The sequence below is a fragment of the Martes martes genome, assembly GCF_963455335.1.
Source record: "Martes martes genome assembly, chromosome: 8".
NCBI lineage: Eukaryota > Metazoa > Chordata > Mammalia > Carnivora > Mustelidae > Martes > Martes martes.
Window position 1 is genome coordinate 41,517,072 of NC_137895.1, and position 17,344 is coordinate 41,534,415.

At 37.2% G+C, this 17,344-nt stretch overlaps 1 protein-coding gene across 1 annotated transcript in view; it reads right to left on the reverse strand.

Moving 5' to 3' along the window:
* ZDHHC17 (zDHHC palmitoyltransferase 17) overlaps positions 1-17,344 on the reverse strand; it is a gene marked incomplete at its 5' end in the record, with an annotated part of 86,116 nt that overhangs the window by 51,639 nt on the left and 17,133 nt on the right. The window contains 2 exons of the mRNA XM_080812311.1: positions 2,839-2,961; positions 9,755-9,858. Of these exons, the coding sequence (XP_080668437.1) occupies positions 2,839-2,961; positions 9,755-9,858 (227 nt within the window). The remainder of the gene's footprint in view (positions 1-2,838; positions 2,962-9,754; positions 9,859-17,344) is intronic.

Genomic DNA, 17,344 nt, shown 5'->3' on the forward strand with positions numbered 1-17,344 from the left:
CCAAAAGGAAAGAACAGATAATCAAAGAACACTTCCAGGTTTAACACTGAGAATTTACATATAACAACTTAAACTTTGCATGGTGATTTAACTAAAACTATAGTAGCAGATAGGAGAATTATTACTGGTGAGGAGATCTTGGACATCTAGATATCCCAAAATAGAAAGTCAAAATATAATAAGTGATAAATCAAGAAATAACAGCATAAAAGTTGGCAATATTTATTAAAATTCAAAATTCATCTAACTTTCTTATTCCTATAAATTTTACAGATATATATGAACACAGCAAAATGATATGTGACCTAGATATCAACTACAGCACTGGTTGTTAATGATAAAAACACCAAAATCAATCTAAATGTCCATCAACAAGAAAACCATTAAATAAATTAAACTCATATAACTGAACATTATATAGCTGTTTAAAAAGAATGATGCAGCTCTTATTTGTACTGATAATGAGAAATCTTGAAAAACAAAAGCAGAAAAAATGCTTGCTGTCATTTTTTTCTAGTAATGTAGCAACATAAATATATAAAATAAAGAGTAAATACTGAAAGAAACAGCTCAAGTGCTAAAAAAAAAAAAAAAGGTTATTTCTGGGCTACAGGACGTGGGGGAAACTGCCATTTTCCACTGTAAGCCTTTAAGTACTATTTGAGTTTTCAAAATGTTTATACACTTTTTTAATTAAAATAATACTAACTGAAAAACAAACAGAGGTTTAAAAGGTTAGATCATTTGAATCAACCGTCCCATTAAAGAAAATTAAAAACGTTCAATGAAATCTAAGAAACATTTCCTAAAAAGTAAAACCTAAGAAGATTAAGAGCATTAACCAGGCCAAGATTCAGGAGAGGGTTAAAATGTGGAGAAGTCAGAAAACTGCTTGGGCACCATCTGCCCTAGAAATAATTTGCTGATATGAAAGAGTTGGCCAAGAAGCAAGTTAAACAGGCAAAAGCAAAACAAAGGTTGGGACCCTAAAAGGTTATACTGTAGCAGTAATTATGAACCAGAAGTAAACCTGGCTCTAGCTAGGTCTTCAGCCACCTGAAGAATCCAGAAAATCTAAAGCCTTGAAATTAAATTAAAGGTGCATCTTGCAGAAACAAAAGGAAATCTCATCTTAGGTCTCAAATTATTCAACAATTAATTTTCAAACACAATGTCTAGTACATATTTAAAGATAATCAGGCACAGGAAAGAACAACATTAACAGATACAGACTATCTTCTCAGAAACAATCATAAAATAACTATATTTACTATATTCAAGTATACAAGACAACATTAAGAATTTCAGCCACAGATGATTTAAGTAATACAGGTTTGAAAAAGGTAAATGGTAAAAATTCTAGAAGTAGAAAATAAAATTAGGAACACACTCAATAGATTTAACAGCAGATAATACATAGAGAATAAATGAACTAGAAGGCAAGTCAGAAGTTTACAGAATGAAGCACAATGAGGGATAGTATATATAGAAGAGAAGAGACACAGAGTATGTAATGAAAAGGTCAAACAGACATTTAACTGGAGTTCCAGAAGGAGAGCAAAAAAAGAATGGGGTAGAAGCAACAGCTGAAGAAATAATAGTTGATATTTTTCCAGAGCTGATGAAAACATCAATCCAAAGAATCAAGAATTCCTTGCAATCTCATTCAGGGTAAATAAAAAGAAATCCACATTTACTTACATCAACATGAAACTGCAGAAAACCAGAAACAGAGAGAAAAATCTTAAAAGCAGACAGGGAAAAAAAAAAAGCCTTCAAAAGCACAATATTTAGACTAATTTCTCAATAGTAACAGAAGCCAGAAAACAGAGGAATGTTATTTTCAATTAGTAAAACACAAAAATAAAACAAGATCTGCCAACCAAGATTTCTATACCACGTGAAAATTTCTTTCACAAGTGAAGATTAAATAAAAACATTTTCTGACAAACAAAAAGAGAATTAGACATCAGGAAACCCTTATGAAAGGCAGAGGGAAGGTTCCACATACAAGAATAAAAAAGGAACAAATAAAATGGACTATGCTCTCTGGAAGAAAGTGATTCAGAGTTCAATACTTTAGTTATTACTTGCTTAACCTTCCTTTAGTATTCAAAAGGGCAAATTCTTTTCACTGGCCTTAATATCCCAGTTGTCTCTAGACCCTGTACACTGTACCTAAGGGCACATCTGCAACTAGTTTATTTCAGATTCATATCTTCATCTGAAGAACTTGTGTCCAAATTGTCAGAGACTACTAAACTAGATTTACTAACACTTCCTATCACCCTAACTTTTGCTTTCTAACTACCTCTTATTAATACTAAGCAAGCAGATTAGCAGTAAGTAACAAAAATCATTTATACTTAGTATGTATTCATCACTTATGCTGGTATGAATAGTGAAAACAGACCATTATGACCTATTATCTTTGTAACCTCTCTTTTCTTTTGTAGCTTTTCCCCCACAGAAATCCCATTTAGAATCTGAGCTGCAAATTACACTGCTGAAATCCTGATTCCAAATTTTATTAGCTGCACGTCATGGGTAATATAATCTATTTATGCTTCAGTTTCCACATCAGGAGAACAATTAATGTTAGTGTTCACACAGGGTTATCTCAAGAATTAAAATTAAAGGAAAGATACATGAAAAAGCACTCAGCACAGTACCTTGTACAAATAAGCATTCAATGTATGTTAAAAACAATCTTCAGGGGAAAAAAAGGTACACAGAATCTCTATTTTTAAAGGAATGAATTTTAGAAATTACTAATTTTTATAATTAGTTCTAATAATTTTATAATAAATAGTATTTTAAAATACAGAAAACACATACTTGACTAAATCTATTCTGTTATTGATGGCAGCCCAATGGAGGAGTGTAACATTTTCTTTGTCTGGTTGCCGTACATCATAACCTGCTTCCACCAATTCTCGGCAGCGTTCATATATTCCATATCTGGGGAAAAAAGAAAAGATGAGACTGTTACTACTACTTGACAAAAAATTCAAAGCTGAAAGTAACATTTCCAGAAGAAAATAATGCTCCATTTTGATACCTGGAATTTTTTTTTTTAAGATTTTTATTTATTTGTCAGAGAGAGAGAGAGCACAAGCAGCCAGAGCAGCAGGCAGAGGGAGCAGCAGGCTCCCCGCTGAGCAAGGAGCCCAAAGCTGGACTCAATCCCAGGACTCCAGGATCATTACCTGAGCCAAAGGCAGTGCTTAACTGACTGAGACACCCAGGCGTCCTGATACCTGGATATTAAAATGGACTTCTCAAGGTAAAATGTTACTTTAAAAATATCAATATTTCAAGGTACCTGGGTGGCTCAGTCAGTTAAGCATCTGCCTTCGGCTCAGGTCATGATCCCGGGGTCCTGGGATCAAGCCCCACATCGGGTTTGCTGCTCAGTGGGGAGCCTGCTTCTCCCTCTCCCTTGCCCTTCCACTCATGCTATCTCTCTTACTTGCCCTATCTCAAATAAATAAATAAAATCTTAAAAAAAAAATCAATATTCCAACAGCTTTTACTAATCCAGTTAGTAAAATTTTTACATATAAAATTTTACATGTAAGAATGCGGTATCTCATCAGTTAGAAGGGAAAAGGATACCAGAAATATGTCTAGCAATTGCTTATTTTTACTAATATCACCACTTATTCCAAAAAACTCTTAAGGCTGCCTATAAAAATAAATACAACTGGGGCTCAGTCAGTTAAGTGGCTGCCTTCAGCTCAGGTCATGATCCCAGAGTCCTGGGATCCAGCCCCACATCAGACTCCCTGCTCAGCGGAGAGCCTGCTTCTCCCTTTTTCTCTCTGCCTACTACTCTCCCTACGTGTCTCTCTCTCTCTCTCTCTCTGTCAAACAAATAAATAAAATCTTAAAAAATAAAAAAAACACAATTATGTTAAAAAATATTAAATCACAAAAAAACAGTAACAAAGAGCTTATGATTTTAAAAACAAAAAGAAAAAAGGGTGTTCCCAAACCTCAGGATTCTTTATGTATATTTCCAAGGGCAAATGAGAAAGGATGTGTGGGGATGGGAAGCGGGGTGGGTAAGTAAAGAGTCTTGTGAGTTCAAGCCAATGAGGCAGAAGAGACAGTATACTGGGAGAGTTTTATTTGATAAAGAAGAAAGGCATTTATGGAGAACCTGATCCTTTCCTCCCTTTCAGCTTTTGATCACCGTGTGGCAACATAAAGCTTTTAAGCTCTTTATTATCGAAACAGTATACTATCAACTATATAGTCTTTGTTTTTTTAAGATTTTATTTATTATTTGACAGAGACCTAGCAAGAGAGGGATCACAAGCAGGGGGAGTGGGAGAGGGAGAAGCAGGCTTCCCGCTGAGCCACCCAGGTGCTCCTCGACCGTATAGTCTTAAAATGGGTACGGTCTGTTCCCCTTCAAGGCAAAGGGGTATTTTAAACACAGTGAGAAAGTAACTACTTTTACTTCAGAAAAAGACTCGCTTTAAAGAGGCGCCTGGGTGGCTCAGTTGCTTAAACAACTGCCTTCAGCCCAGGTGATGATCCCGGAGTCCTGGGATCGAGTCCCACGTCAGACTCCCAGCTCCATGAGAAGTCTGCTTCTCCTTCTCCCCTCTCATGCTCTCTCTGTCTCTCTCTCAATAAATAAATAAATAAATAAAATCTTTAAAAAATGTATTTTTTAAAGCTGTATGTTGGGAAATGTCTGCATCATTATATAATATAGTTTCTGAAAGATCTAAATATATCACCTATAAAGACCTCACATGAATGCACTAAAATATTTTGAAACAATCTTAACACCTGCAAACCCATTTATTATAAAAATGCCAAAACCTGAATAGTGTCCGAGAACTGGCATTAAAAAATGGATATTTACAAGGTTAAGTTCAGTAAAATATTTGTCTAGTGAGTAATACTGGAAGAGTAATTACTGTGACTTGGTAAATGCATCATATTCTCTAATTCTTCCATTAGGTAATTATGTAACTTTGTGAGGCTATCTTTTTTCCAGCAAAAAAAAAAAAAAAAAAAAAAAAAAATCATTAAAGTAACCAAGTAAAAAAAAAAATTTAGGATCAGATTTCTATATCATTATAATATGAAATGTTAAACCAGCTAAAATAATAATGAAAAGCATATTTAATTATACTACTTTCACTATAAATAAGATTTATAAAAGACATTAAAGACCTAAAGAAATATATATACCAATTTCCCCCAGAATGATCTACAAATTCAATGAAATTCTAATTAAAATCACAAATAAATATCTCATGAACTTCTCAAGTAGAACCTAAAATTCATTTGTGAGAGTAAAAGGCCAAAAATAGCTAAGACAACCGTGAAGATTAAGAAACAATTAAAACAGTGTGGTCCTGGGATGCGTGGATGGCTCAGTCATCAGGGTATTGGGATCTAACCCTGCATCTGGCTCCCTGCTCAGCGGGAAACCTGCTTCTCCATCTCCTACTTCCTCCTGTTTATGTTCCCTCTGTCACTGTGTCTCCCTCTATCGAATAAATAAAACAAACCTTTCAAAAAATAAATAAATAAAAATAAAACAATGTGGTACTATACAAGATGAAACAAATAAAAAAGAGCATTTAGAAATGAACCAGAATGACATCAGCCATCAGGGTAGAATAAGACATCCATCGTTTTGTCTGCCTCCTAACAACAGTAATTTGGCATCTAGTAATGGACAAAAGAGCCTCTGTGGGAGTTGTGGGATCCAGTACCGCAGTCGATGGAAGCTAAGAAGTCTCACCCACCCATGTATAGGGTAACAGGCATACAGACTCTTCAATACAAGCTTCAGCCCAGCCATGGACCCTGCAGGGGCCCATGAACTGGCTCTAGTTCTTCTTGACAGTGGTCTCGGAACCCAGAACAACACTGTCTCAGAGAACCACTCAAAAATGAGAGAACCATTATAGAAGTCCAGGTTTCCAGAGGAAAAGTTCCACCCATTACTGCAGAAAAGAAATACGAGTTTTGACACACTGGAGAGGAGTACTAGATGGTGAGCTACATGATGGGGGGTGGGGATGAGAAGGGGCTAGGAGAGCAGCAAGACAGGATTCTGGAGAACACTAAAGGGACATAGATCCCATTAATTTCCTTGTGGACTCCATCAAAATACATAAAGAACTTTAACAATCAATTACAAAAAGACTTTTATTTTTCAGGAAGGAAGACATGTTTTTTCAGGAAGAAACCCAAATTCAACACCATTTGTAATCAGAGAAAGGCCAATAAAAACAGAAAACCATTTCACAACCATTAAACTGAAAACAATTATTAGTGTGACAAAACTAGGAGTTAAGCAAGAAGTAGTCAAAGAAGATCTCATTTCCTGTACAGCCATTTTGGAAATCAATTTGGCAATAGTTGGTAAAGTTGAAAGAACATACTGAAGAAGCCAAAATTCCACCTGAGTTGTCTACCTTAGAAGAAGTCTTGCTTATGCACACAGGAAAACAGGAAAAAGGATACTCATTGATGCAATGTTTGTAATGAAAAAGTACTGTAGAAACAATTTTAAGTGTCCCTCAATAAGGAATGATAAATACAAAGCAGTTGAACAATAAACTAGGTCCTTATTTATCAACACTGATAAATCACGAAGCTATATAGTTTTATTTAAAAAAAAAAACAGGGCGCCTGGGTGGCTCAGTGGGTTAAAGCCTCTGTCTTCGGCTCAGGTCATGATCCCAGGGTCCTGGGATCAAGCCCCATGTCGGGCTCTCTGCTCGGCGGGGAGCCTGCTTCCTCCTCTCTCTCTACCTGCCTCTCTGCCTACTTGTGCTCTCTGTCTGTCAAATAAATAAGTAAAATCTTTAAAAAAAATAAAAAAAAAAACAAGCTGAAAACCGATATGCAGAGTAGAATTTATATAAATTTTAGGCACATATTACAATGGCACATTTTGTTTGTAGATATTTGTAGAAATAAATGTATAGGAATGTTCATGAGAATGATTCACAGCAGTTTCAAGAGAGGTTTCCTTGGGGAGAAGGAAGAGACCACACTGAGCAACCTATAGCAGATACAGCAAAATGTTAGTAGCATCTGCTTAATTTGACAGTTATATTCTTCTCTATATTTTACTGTAGAATTAAAATGTTTCATTTAAATAAGTGTTCTTAAACGTAGAAATTACAGACAGCATAGATACTTTTCAAAAAATAGAAGAGTATGAGAAATATAAAGAAAGGTGGTTATTTTTTTCTTAAGACAAAAGATACTGGAGTCTATTTGTTGAAGGAAATGATGCATTTGGGTGAGACAGATTAATCACAAATGAGAGAAAGGAGGTATCAAAAGGAGCAGTCTCAAAAGGAAAGATGAATGTAATGCAGTGTAATTTGTTTGCTAAATACAGGTGACACAATGTGCTCTGATTTTTGACTATACATAACATTCAAGAAAGGAAGAGTACCACCAGTGAAGTAAGGACCTGCAAAAGTTTGTCTTTCCACAGAAGTAATGAAAAAACTGGCAGAAAGTGTCAAAATCAACTTTTTCAGAACTCTGGGAATTAAGAAAAGGCAGCAATCCAAGGAGCATTCAGTCAAAAAAAAACAACAACAACAACAAAAAAAAAAACAGCTGAATTTCAGTAAGAACAAAGAACTTTGTGGTACTTTAACAGATCATAGTACCAGCCTTTCTGCTCCCCAGCAGCCTTGAAAAAAATGTATTCCTGGTACTAGTGTCATCAGCTAGAGCCTAACACCTGACCTTTTACTGTCCACCTAGGTTGAACTCACTGACCCTGGTACCACATTCTTCCTTAAGCTCTCTTTCCAGCTATCTCAACTCAGGCATATGGAAACTAAAACCACCTCTCAAGTGATAGCAACTGCCCTGACAAGACCGCCAACTGGTCCAGACCATCTAGCCCAGTTCGATTCTAACCCCTGAATTGCACCTGTACAGATGGACTATGGAGTAACCTCTAGAATAACTGATAATTACCTTTATTCATTATAATATTAAAATCTCTGCCCAAGGAGGAACACAAGCCTCATTTACATAACATACAACAAAAAGGCATGTTCCCTTTTTAAGGCAAGTATGCAACTTTATGCCCACCTCTACATCCAATGAAAAGAATCCCTTTTTAAAATATTCATCATAACCCTAAATAAAAGGAACCCAACCATACTTGCTCAGGGAATCACAGCTTTGCAAGTTATACCCTGTGATCTCCCCACTTGTTGCAAATAATGTTTACCTGTGAGACAACTCCACCTGGTGTATCTGTGACTCACCAAGGAGTGAACTCACAGTGGTTCGGTTACACTAATAACTAGTAACCAGAGTGAGCAGAACAGGGATGGAGTTCTCTCAAAGCCTCATTCCAAAAGAGAAGTCATTATTTGACCTGCCTCGTGCTTCCCAGATAGGGAAGAGTCCACCAGAAAGGCTCATTTATGGAACCTTACTTAAACTCTTTAAAAGCTTCATCCTGGGGGCGCCTGGGTGATTTAGCGGGTTAAAGCCCCTGCCTTCAGCTCAGGTCATGATCTCAGGGCCCTGGGATCAAGCCCCACATCAGGTTCTCTGCTCAGCAGGGAGCCTGCTTCCCTCCTCTCTCACTCTGCCTGCCTCTCTGCCTACTTGTGATCTCTGTCAAATAATAAATAAAAATCTTTAAAAAAAAAAAAAAAAAGCTTCATCCTGGGGGCTGTATGTCGAATGTTTTAGCATCACAGCTGCTTTAGAGGGTGGATGACAGTTGGGTCCAACAATACACAAATCAAAAAGCTTAAAAGCACAAGTTGAGGAATAAGATACCCACAGGGGCTTTGAAAAGCTCAGACATATCCCTGGGAATCTAGAAGGGCATACATAAGCATTAAGGTTGTGTGCACATGTTCAACAAAGATCGAGGAAGGCCCTAAGCTCTCACATCTAATTGACCTTGAGGTTCTGGGCAATCAAAAAACGAATGCTAAGGCTCTAATAAGCTGCCTGGCAGAGTGCTGAGTGTACACACACACACACACACACACACACACGCACAGAGCTCCTCAACAAAGATCAGACTTAACTGGTTCTAGGGATTTAAGAAGTTTCTGTCCAATCATTTACTGACCACTAACTGAGCAGAGGCTTCAGTGGCCACACATGACAAAAATACAGACTTTACAGAATTAGTTTAGAAATGGTACAAACAACAATAAACCCTGGGAGAATCTGATATAAAAACTACCACCTCAGGGGCGTCTGGGTGGCTCAGTCAGTTAAGCATCTGCCTTTGGCTCAGGTTATGATCTCAGAGTCCTGGGATCAAGCCCTGCATTGGGCTTCCTGCTCAGTGGAGAGTCTGCTTCCCCCTCTCATTCTCCCTTGGTACTCACTCTCTCCCCCTCTCACCCTCTCTCAAATAAATAAAATCTTTTAAAAAAAAAGAGAGAGAAAAAACTATCACCTCATAGAATTTGAATAGTCCACTTTTCAACAAAAAAATTACAAGACATGCAAAGGAACAAAAAAGTATAACCATGGTGGGGGAGAGCAATTAATCAAAAAAAGTCCCTGAGGAATCCCAGACATTGGACTGACTAAACAAAGACTTTAATCAGCTTTGTTAAATCTGTACAAAGAGCTCAAGTATGAGAACAATGTCTCACAATGTCTCACTAGATAAAGAATTATCAATAAAGAGAAATAAATGCATGTGCTCATATTTCACTTGAAATACAGATGTCAAAGAAAACAACTATAACAAAAAACTTACTGTGTAGCCTTGACTATGTCCCATGTGCTGTAATCATCAATATGAGTTTTCCGTCCAAGAGGTTCACCATATCCATGGTTATAATGGCCTTGGGGTTTGATTTCCTGTTAAAGAGTAAATCACACAAAGGCAAAAGTTCAGAAGAGAGGTACAGGGAACATTTCAATATTTTACTACCACTTTTGCACTGTTTGAAGTAGTTGATTATTGAAATTAAGTTTTACCTTGTTCTGAAGTCCATACTCTTCAGAGAAAAAGTATGTTCAATAGATCTACCCCTTGTGCACACTCTCAAAACAGAAAAGGTGTGAGACTAGAAATTAAGTGACAAATTTGAAACTGAAATTTATTTTGAGCTCCATAGAACTCTTACTTCATCAAATCAACTCTCATCCTCTCAGACCATTTTTTTATTCCAGCATAACCCTTACCTTTAACACTCTATTTTTTTATTTTTAAATTTATTTGAATAGAGTTGACATGCAATATTACATTACAGTTTCAGGTATACAACACAGTGATTCAACAACACCAAACTCTAACACCTAACACTCTACTTTAAAACCTTCATCACATGCCAAATAAACTCTAAGGTGGTAAAGAAAAAAAAACAGTGGAGATTCGCCTTCTATTATTTTCAGATATTATCTCTTATACCCCTTTATGCTGAAGGCTAGTTAAGCATCTACCATTAGGTGAGTAAGGAACAATAGGGCAACTCTGATAAAATGTAAATCCGCTTAAACAGTTCTAATAAAGTTAACATGCTTAATTTTAAACAGTTTTACAGAATATTACATCCAATCAAAGCTTACATGCTGTATGTAATTTTCTATTTAAAATACAAAATTTATTATGCATAGGCAGCTCCCTCAATATAACACAGCACAGATACAATTATTTTTCTTTTCTATGACAACAGAAAACTAAGTGTGCTTGGCCTGCTATACATAAAGCATTATATGATGTACTGCAGCCTCAGGCCAGGACATGGTAAGGCCAATACAAAGTTTAAGAGGTTGCCAAAAAATTCAGTAAACAAGATAAAAACTGCCCAAGTGTCTATCAACAGATAAATGGATAAAGATGATGTGGTATATCAGCCATAAAAAAGAATGAAATCTTGCCATCAGCAGCAACATGGAGAGATAAAGGGTATAATGCTAAGTGAAATAAGTCAGTCAGAAAAAGACAAATATCGTATGATTTCACTCATATGTACAATTTAAGAAACAAAACAAACAAAGAAAAAGAGACAAACCAAAAAACAGACTCTTAACAATAGAGAAAAATACCAGAGGGCAGAGGGGGAACAGGTGAAATAGATAAGAGGATTAAAGAGTTACACTTACCATGATGAGCACTGAGTAATATATGGAATTGCTGAATCACTATATTGTACACCTGAAACTAATACAACACTGTATGTTAACTATACTGGAATTTTTGAAAAATATATTTTAATGGATTCTGTTTTAAAAATCAAAGCCAAGGGATGCCTGGGTGGCTCACGTGGTTAAGCTATTGCCTCAGGCTCTGGTTGTGATCCTGGATTCCTGGGATCCAGCCCCACCTCATCGTTCCCTGCTAGGCAGGGAGTTTGCTTCTCCCTCTTCCTCTGCCCCTCCCCTTTGCTCATGCACTCGCTCTTTCAAATAAATAAATGAAATCTTTTAAAGAATAAAAAGTAAAAAGCCAATGCAAAAAAAAAAAAATCCCAAACATCAACCTTTTAAATATAGACAGTATCAGTATTGCTGACTTTTCCTTTTCCACTGTGGCTCAGAGCAGCACCGCAAACATACACCAAATACAGTCACTTGCCTTCAAGGACTTTACAATCCAGAGTGGAAGGACAAAACAGGTAAGAAACCTAAGTCACATACTAGAAGCAAGAGCCTTCCGATAAATAAAACCTAAACAAAGACAACATAAGATCTAAAAAGTAGTAACTTTAAAACCTATTTCAATTTGAAAATCTGTTAGGGCAAACTGCTATTCTTATTTACTAAGGACAAACATTTTGCTTTTACAGACAAAAAACCAAATATTCATAAAATAAAAAATAAATCTCTTTTTAAGGCTTACTATCCTGTTTCCATGTAACTTTAATTCCATTTTTATCCCCCAAAACCTCACTCATTGTACAAAATGATTAAATTGTACTCTTAGTTTCTCCACAGACCACTCTGTCTCAATGGCATTGACAAATGTTCTAGAAATCATTTGCTTACAGTTACATTTTTAAATTAAATCTCTGTTTTAACCACCTATAAGGTTTTCATTTTTAGTTTTTGGTAAAAGAAACTTGATTTTTTAAAAAAAGATTTTATTTATTCATTTGACAGAGAGCACACAAACAAGCAAGGGAAATGGCAGGCAGAAGGAGAGGGAGAAGTAGGCTCCCCAATGAGCAGGAAGCCCAATGCAAGAATCATGCAGGACTCGATCCCAGGGATCAGGACCTGAGCTGAACACAGGCGCTTAACTGACTGAGCCACCCAGGCACCCCTTGTTTTGTTTTTAAAGTAGGCTCCACACCCAGCATGGAGCCCAACGCAACACTCGATTACCACCCTGAGATCAAGACCTTAGCTGAGATCAAGAGTCCGATACTCAATGGACTAAGAGCCACACAGGCACCCCAACAGCCATAGGTTTTTATAGTGCAAGTAGCTGTTGAAGAGAATTGAAGGAAGGAGAAAGCATCTCAAAAATGTAATGCTAAAGTAGCAGACACAAATGAGAAGAGATGGGATAAGCTGAGCAGCAGCACACTGCTGCAAAGGGAAATCAGCAAGACAGAACTTAAACTTATACAGCAGGTATAGGCAAATGCTGAGAGGTATATCAAGATGATAATAGATGCCATAACACATGTTTTTTCACACGCCCAGTGGAATACAACCAATCAACTAGTTACCAAGTGTCCGTGTGCAATCTAGTTAACTTTCTTTAGAGTGTTAGATCTATTTAAATCTTTAGTTCACATTTATTTTTATTTTAAAAAAAGAAGGAAGCAGCACTGTCCAAAGAATCTTCTATGGCCCAGTGCTTATTATGTTTATTAATGCAGATATATTATAAGTGCTCTAGCAGAAAAGGTTTTCTAAGAGTTGATTCAATGGTAGAGTATTTCTGAAAGAATAAATGTGCAAGAAGAGTAAATTCAGGAATATTCAGAAAAAAGGGTAAGAGAATTGCCCCACCACTGACTACAACATATTAGGAAGGAAACACATGCAAAAACAGGCAATGGAATAGGGCTTGAAGAATAAGAATTAGAATCAGGAAGGAAAGATGTATTATTCAACAAATAGTATAAATGGACAACTGGCTAGCCATTTGGGATTAAAAAAAAATTAACAATGTCCAACATAAAGGCTGATATGCTTGAAGGAAAGACGCTAACAAATATAGCCAAAGATACAGCTTCCTTAATGCCAGATGATACTGAAATGTGTTTGAAAATAACAGGGCCACACAAAACAAAATTCAGAGCAGCATGAATGGAGGCTTCCCAGGTCAGCCACATTCCCGTAAAAACATACAGATGCCTATATGAGAGAAGGATAGAGTTCTCCCCATGAGGGAAGGGTGCCTCCTCCTGTTCTTGGGGAGTGTGTGCCCCTCGTGGACTCTCCTGACTGTTCTGGAAACTAGCCATATACCAAATCTAAGTAACTTGTTCAAAAGGCTCTAGGATTTTCTTCAATGTTTACTTTAGAACAAGGTAAATTGCAGGTCAATTTCCCAGGCTTCCTGGAGATGTGACTATCCCCTGGCAGGACCAGACTCCAGCCTACCCATTCCCACCTCACTCCTCATAATCAGGTAACTTCCAGCCAGATTAAAGACTTTAATATAAAAATACCGGCAATAATAGTCTAAAGGTAAGCAAAACAAACCTCTGAGAAAAGCATGAATAACATCACATTCGACAAAATGGGCAAAGAATATGAAGATAATTCAAAGGGGCAAAATATGACTGCCAGAGAGAGGGAGAGAGCACACTCACAAAAGGGATGAAAAAGACAGCATAATTTGAAGTTAATTAAATAAATGCATTCCCAAACCCTCTCACCAAAAAGATTGAGAAATCAACTTAACAACATTCAAAGGTACAAACATGTTACCTACAAGGCACATGTTACCTACCACATACACAGTGAATTAGTAAACCAGCAGGGATTAACTTATGATTTGCACTGGGTAAATATGTCTGCTGTCAGGTATCACTCTTATAAGGTAGACTCTGAATCAAGAAGCTAAATGTACTTAATTATATAATTTTGAGTCACTCAAATTTAATTCCATTAAATGTATAAGATAAAATTAAAACACCATAAAGGGTTACTGACAAGAAGAAGAAAGTAAAGTAAAAAAGATCTATGCATACTTGACTTATTTTTAGTTCCCAGCTAAAACTGTCAAGCCAAATCTGAGAACTTCTTAAAACCCGAGGTAGTGATGAACTACATTCTATGTATGCCATAAGGATTTTTTTAAAAAGAATATAAATTATATATAACAAAAAAACAGCATAAGCATAAAACAAATACCAAGGGAACAATAAATAAGCAAAAACAGTAGCCATCACAAGATTATGAAATGATTTTAAAAGTGTATTTAGTTAACACTGCCAGCAGATGGCACTACACTCAAGCCAGAATGCTTTCTTTTTTCTGGGCGCTCTCACGTTAAAGGAAGATTAGACAAATGATTTGATAATCAAACGGAAAGATTTTGAATCTTTTTTTTTTCCCAGTAAGCAACAGGTCTCATATATTACATATTTGGCTGCAATTCCGGATCCCTGCCTAACACTACATGATTGCAGCTTCTAATAAAGTCCAACCTGACTCACAGGTTCTCATACTGTAGTAATACCACCACTGCCTCAATCCAAACTATCAAATTAAGTTCACTTGCTTCCAACAAATTTTCATTTAAGAAAATGCTCATCATCACCTTCCAGCTTCTTTAAAAACTGGTTTCCACTTCATTTCCTTCTAGGATTAATCCACACATATACAAATATTTGTAACAATATACATAAATTTGGCATATATTTCTTTCTTTCCACAGGCAGTTGATGTACAAATGCCTGTATGTATATTTTTCTCCCTCTCCTATCTCCTTAAAAATAAACCTTATTTTTAGGATTTTTATTTAGGGTAGTATAAGATTTACAAAAACGATGCAGAGTTCTCATATTGTGCATACCCAGTTTCCTCTAGCATTAACATCCAACATTAGTATCACATATCTGTTGCAATTAATGGACTAATATTGATACATTATTATTAACTGAAGTCTATACTCTGATCTCCTTAGTTTTTATACAGTATTCTTTTTTTTCTTTTCTTTTTTTTGTTTTAAAGATTTTATTTATTTATTTGACAGAGAGATCACAAGCAGGCAGAGAGGCAGGCAGAGAGAGAAAGAGAAGGAAGCAGGCCCCCTGCTGAGCAGAGAGCCCAATGTGGAACTCGATCCCAGGACCCTGGGATCATGACCTGAGCCAAAGGCACAGACTTAACCCACTGAGCCACCCAGGCACCCCTCTTTTTTTATTTTTTAAAGATTTTATTTATTTATTTGCTAGAAAGAGAGGGAGAGAGTGTACAAGCAGGTGGAACAGCAGGCAGAGGGAGAAGCAGACTCCCCGCTGAGCAAGAAGCCCAATGTGGGACTTGATCCCAGGACCCTGAGATCATGACCCGAGCTGAAGGCAGACGCTTAACTGACTGAGCCACTCAGGCATCCCATAATATCCTTTCTCTGTTCCAGGATCCCATCTATGACATCACATTACATTTAAGTTGTCATGGCTCCCGAAGTTTCTCTTGGCTGTAACAATTTCTCAGACGTCCCCTTGTTTTTAATGACCTTGACAGTTTTGAGGAGAGGTAGTCAGGTATTTTGCAGAATGACCCTCTACTAGGATTTGCGGTTTGGGGATTGTAAGGGCCTACTTAATCAGAGGGAGCCATATTGTTGCAGTGAACTTAGATTGACCCTGCCCCTCCCAGAAGAACTTCCTTGCAAAGCCTAGATGGAGGGGCGGGTCAGGCCAGGTGAAGACATCCAATCAGAGGGGCACACATATATCTACTAGGGTAAATTGAAATTCAATTGGCCGCCCGTGTGTAACCTAGCAGTTTTCTCTGTATTGCAATCTCATTGGCTACCTGTGTATAGCCCGGCTAAAAGTGCCTCTATAAAAGTTGATTTGCGAGGCTAGTAGGGGGAGTAGGAGCTGTCCCCCGGAGGAGTAGGAGCTGTGAGCCTCATCCAGAGGCGTAACAGCTGTCAGCAAGTGCTGTCAGCTGTAAGAGTCGACGAGAGAGCTGTAAGAGCGGTCAGTAAGAGCTGTCAGTAAGAGCTGTCCATAAGGGCTGTAAGAGTGGACGGGGAGTGGCCTCGTCTGGGAAGCAGCCTCGTCTGGGGCAGTCTCGTCCACAGCGGCCTCCTCCAGAGCGGCTTCATCGGGGAGCAGCCTCATCCAGAGCAGCCTTGTTCAGAGTGGCCTTCTGGGGAGCGGCCCTGTCGGGGTCGTCATTGTCATCTCTTAGTAAGAGACAGCCCTTACCAGTCAGTTTGATTCTCGATGCTTGGAGCGAAATAAAGCTTTGCCTGACCTTCGCTTTGTATCAGTCTCGCTCCTTTGATCACGGACCCTAACAAGGATTTGTCTGATTTTTTTTTTCATTATTAGTCTAGTTACGTGTTTTTAGAAGAAAATGTTGTTTTCTAATTTAACCTAATTTTTAAAATGTCTATAACAATCTTTATTCATCCACATATCTTCACGTAGTCTGTAATCATAGTACTCCTATTTTATATTCTTCCATTTTACACTTCTTCATGCCATTATAGGTAGTTTTTATAAGTAATGCTTTGAACCACTGCAAATTTAATTAAATTGATATATTGAGGGGCACCTGGGTGGCTCAGTGGGTTAAAGCCTCTGCCTTCAGCTCAGGTCATGATCCCAGGGTCCTGGGATCAAGCCCCGCATCAGGCTCTCTGCTTGGCCGGGAGCCTGCTTCCCTTCCTCTCTCTCTCTGCCTCTCTGCCTACTTGTGATCTCTGTCTGTCAAATAAATAAATAAAATTTTTTAAAAAATTGATATATTGAAACATACTGAAACATTTCCCAATTACTGAAAATTTGTTATTCTTATATTTCCTAACTAAACTCAGATGTTATTTCTTAGGCATTCCATTCTTTGTCTTCGCCTAACATTCTCCTCACCACTGAACATAAACTATGACGAGTTAAGAAGCCTACCTTAAATCATTTGTGTACTCCCAGTACCTAGCACAAACAGAGCCTGGCACAGTATTTAGTGTCCTTAAAGGAAATTACAGAACAAATGGATGGATTTTCCCCACTACTAGAAAAATACTACCTTTAACTCATTTAATATTTCTTCTTTTTAACTGGCGTAAACTTCCTAAAGAGGAATTCTTAAAGAGGATGAATATTTTTATGGTTTGTGATACAATATGTAAATTGTTTTGCAGAAGGATTATACTTACAATCCCACCAGCATCTTATGATTAACCATTTCTTCATAAATT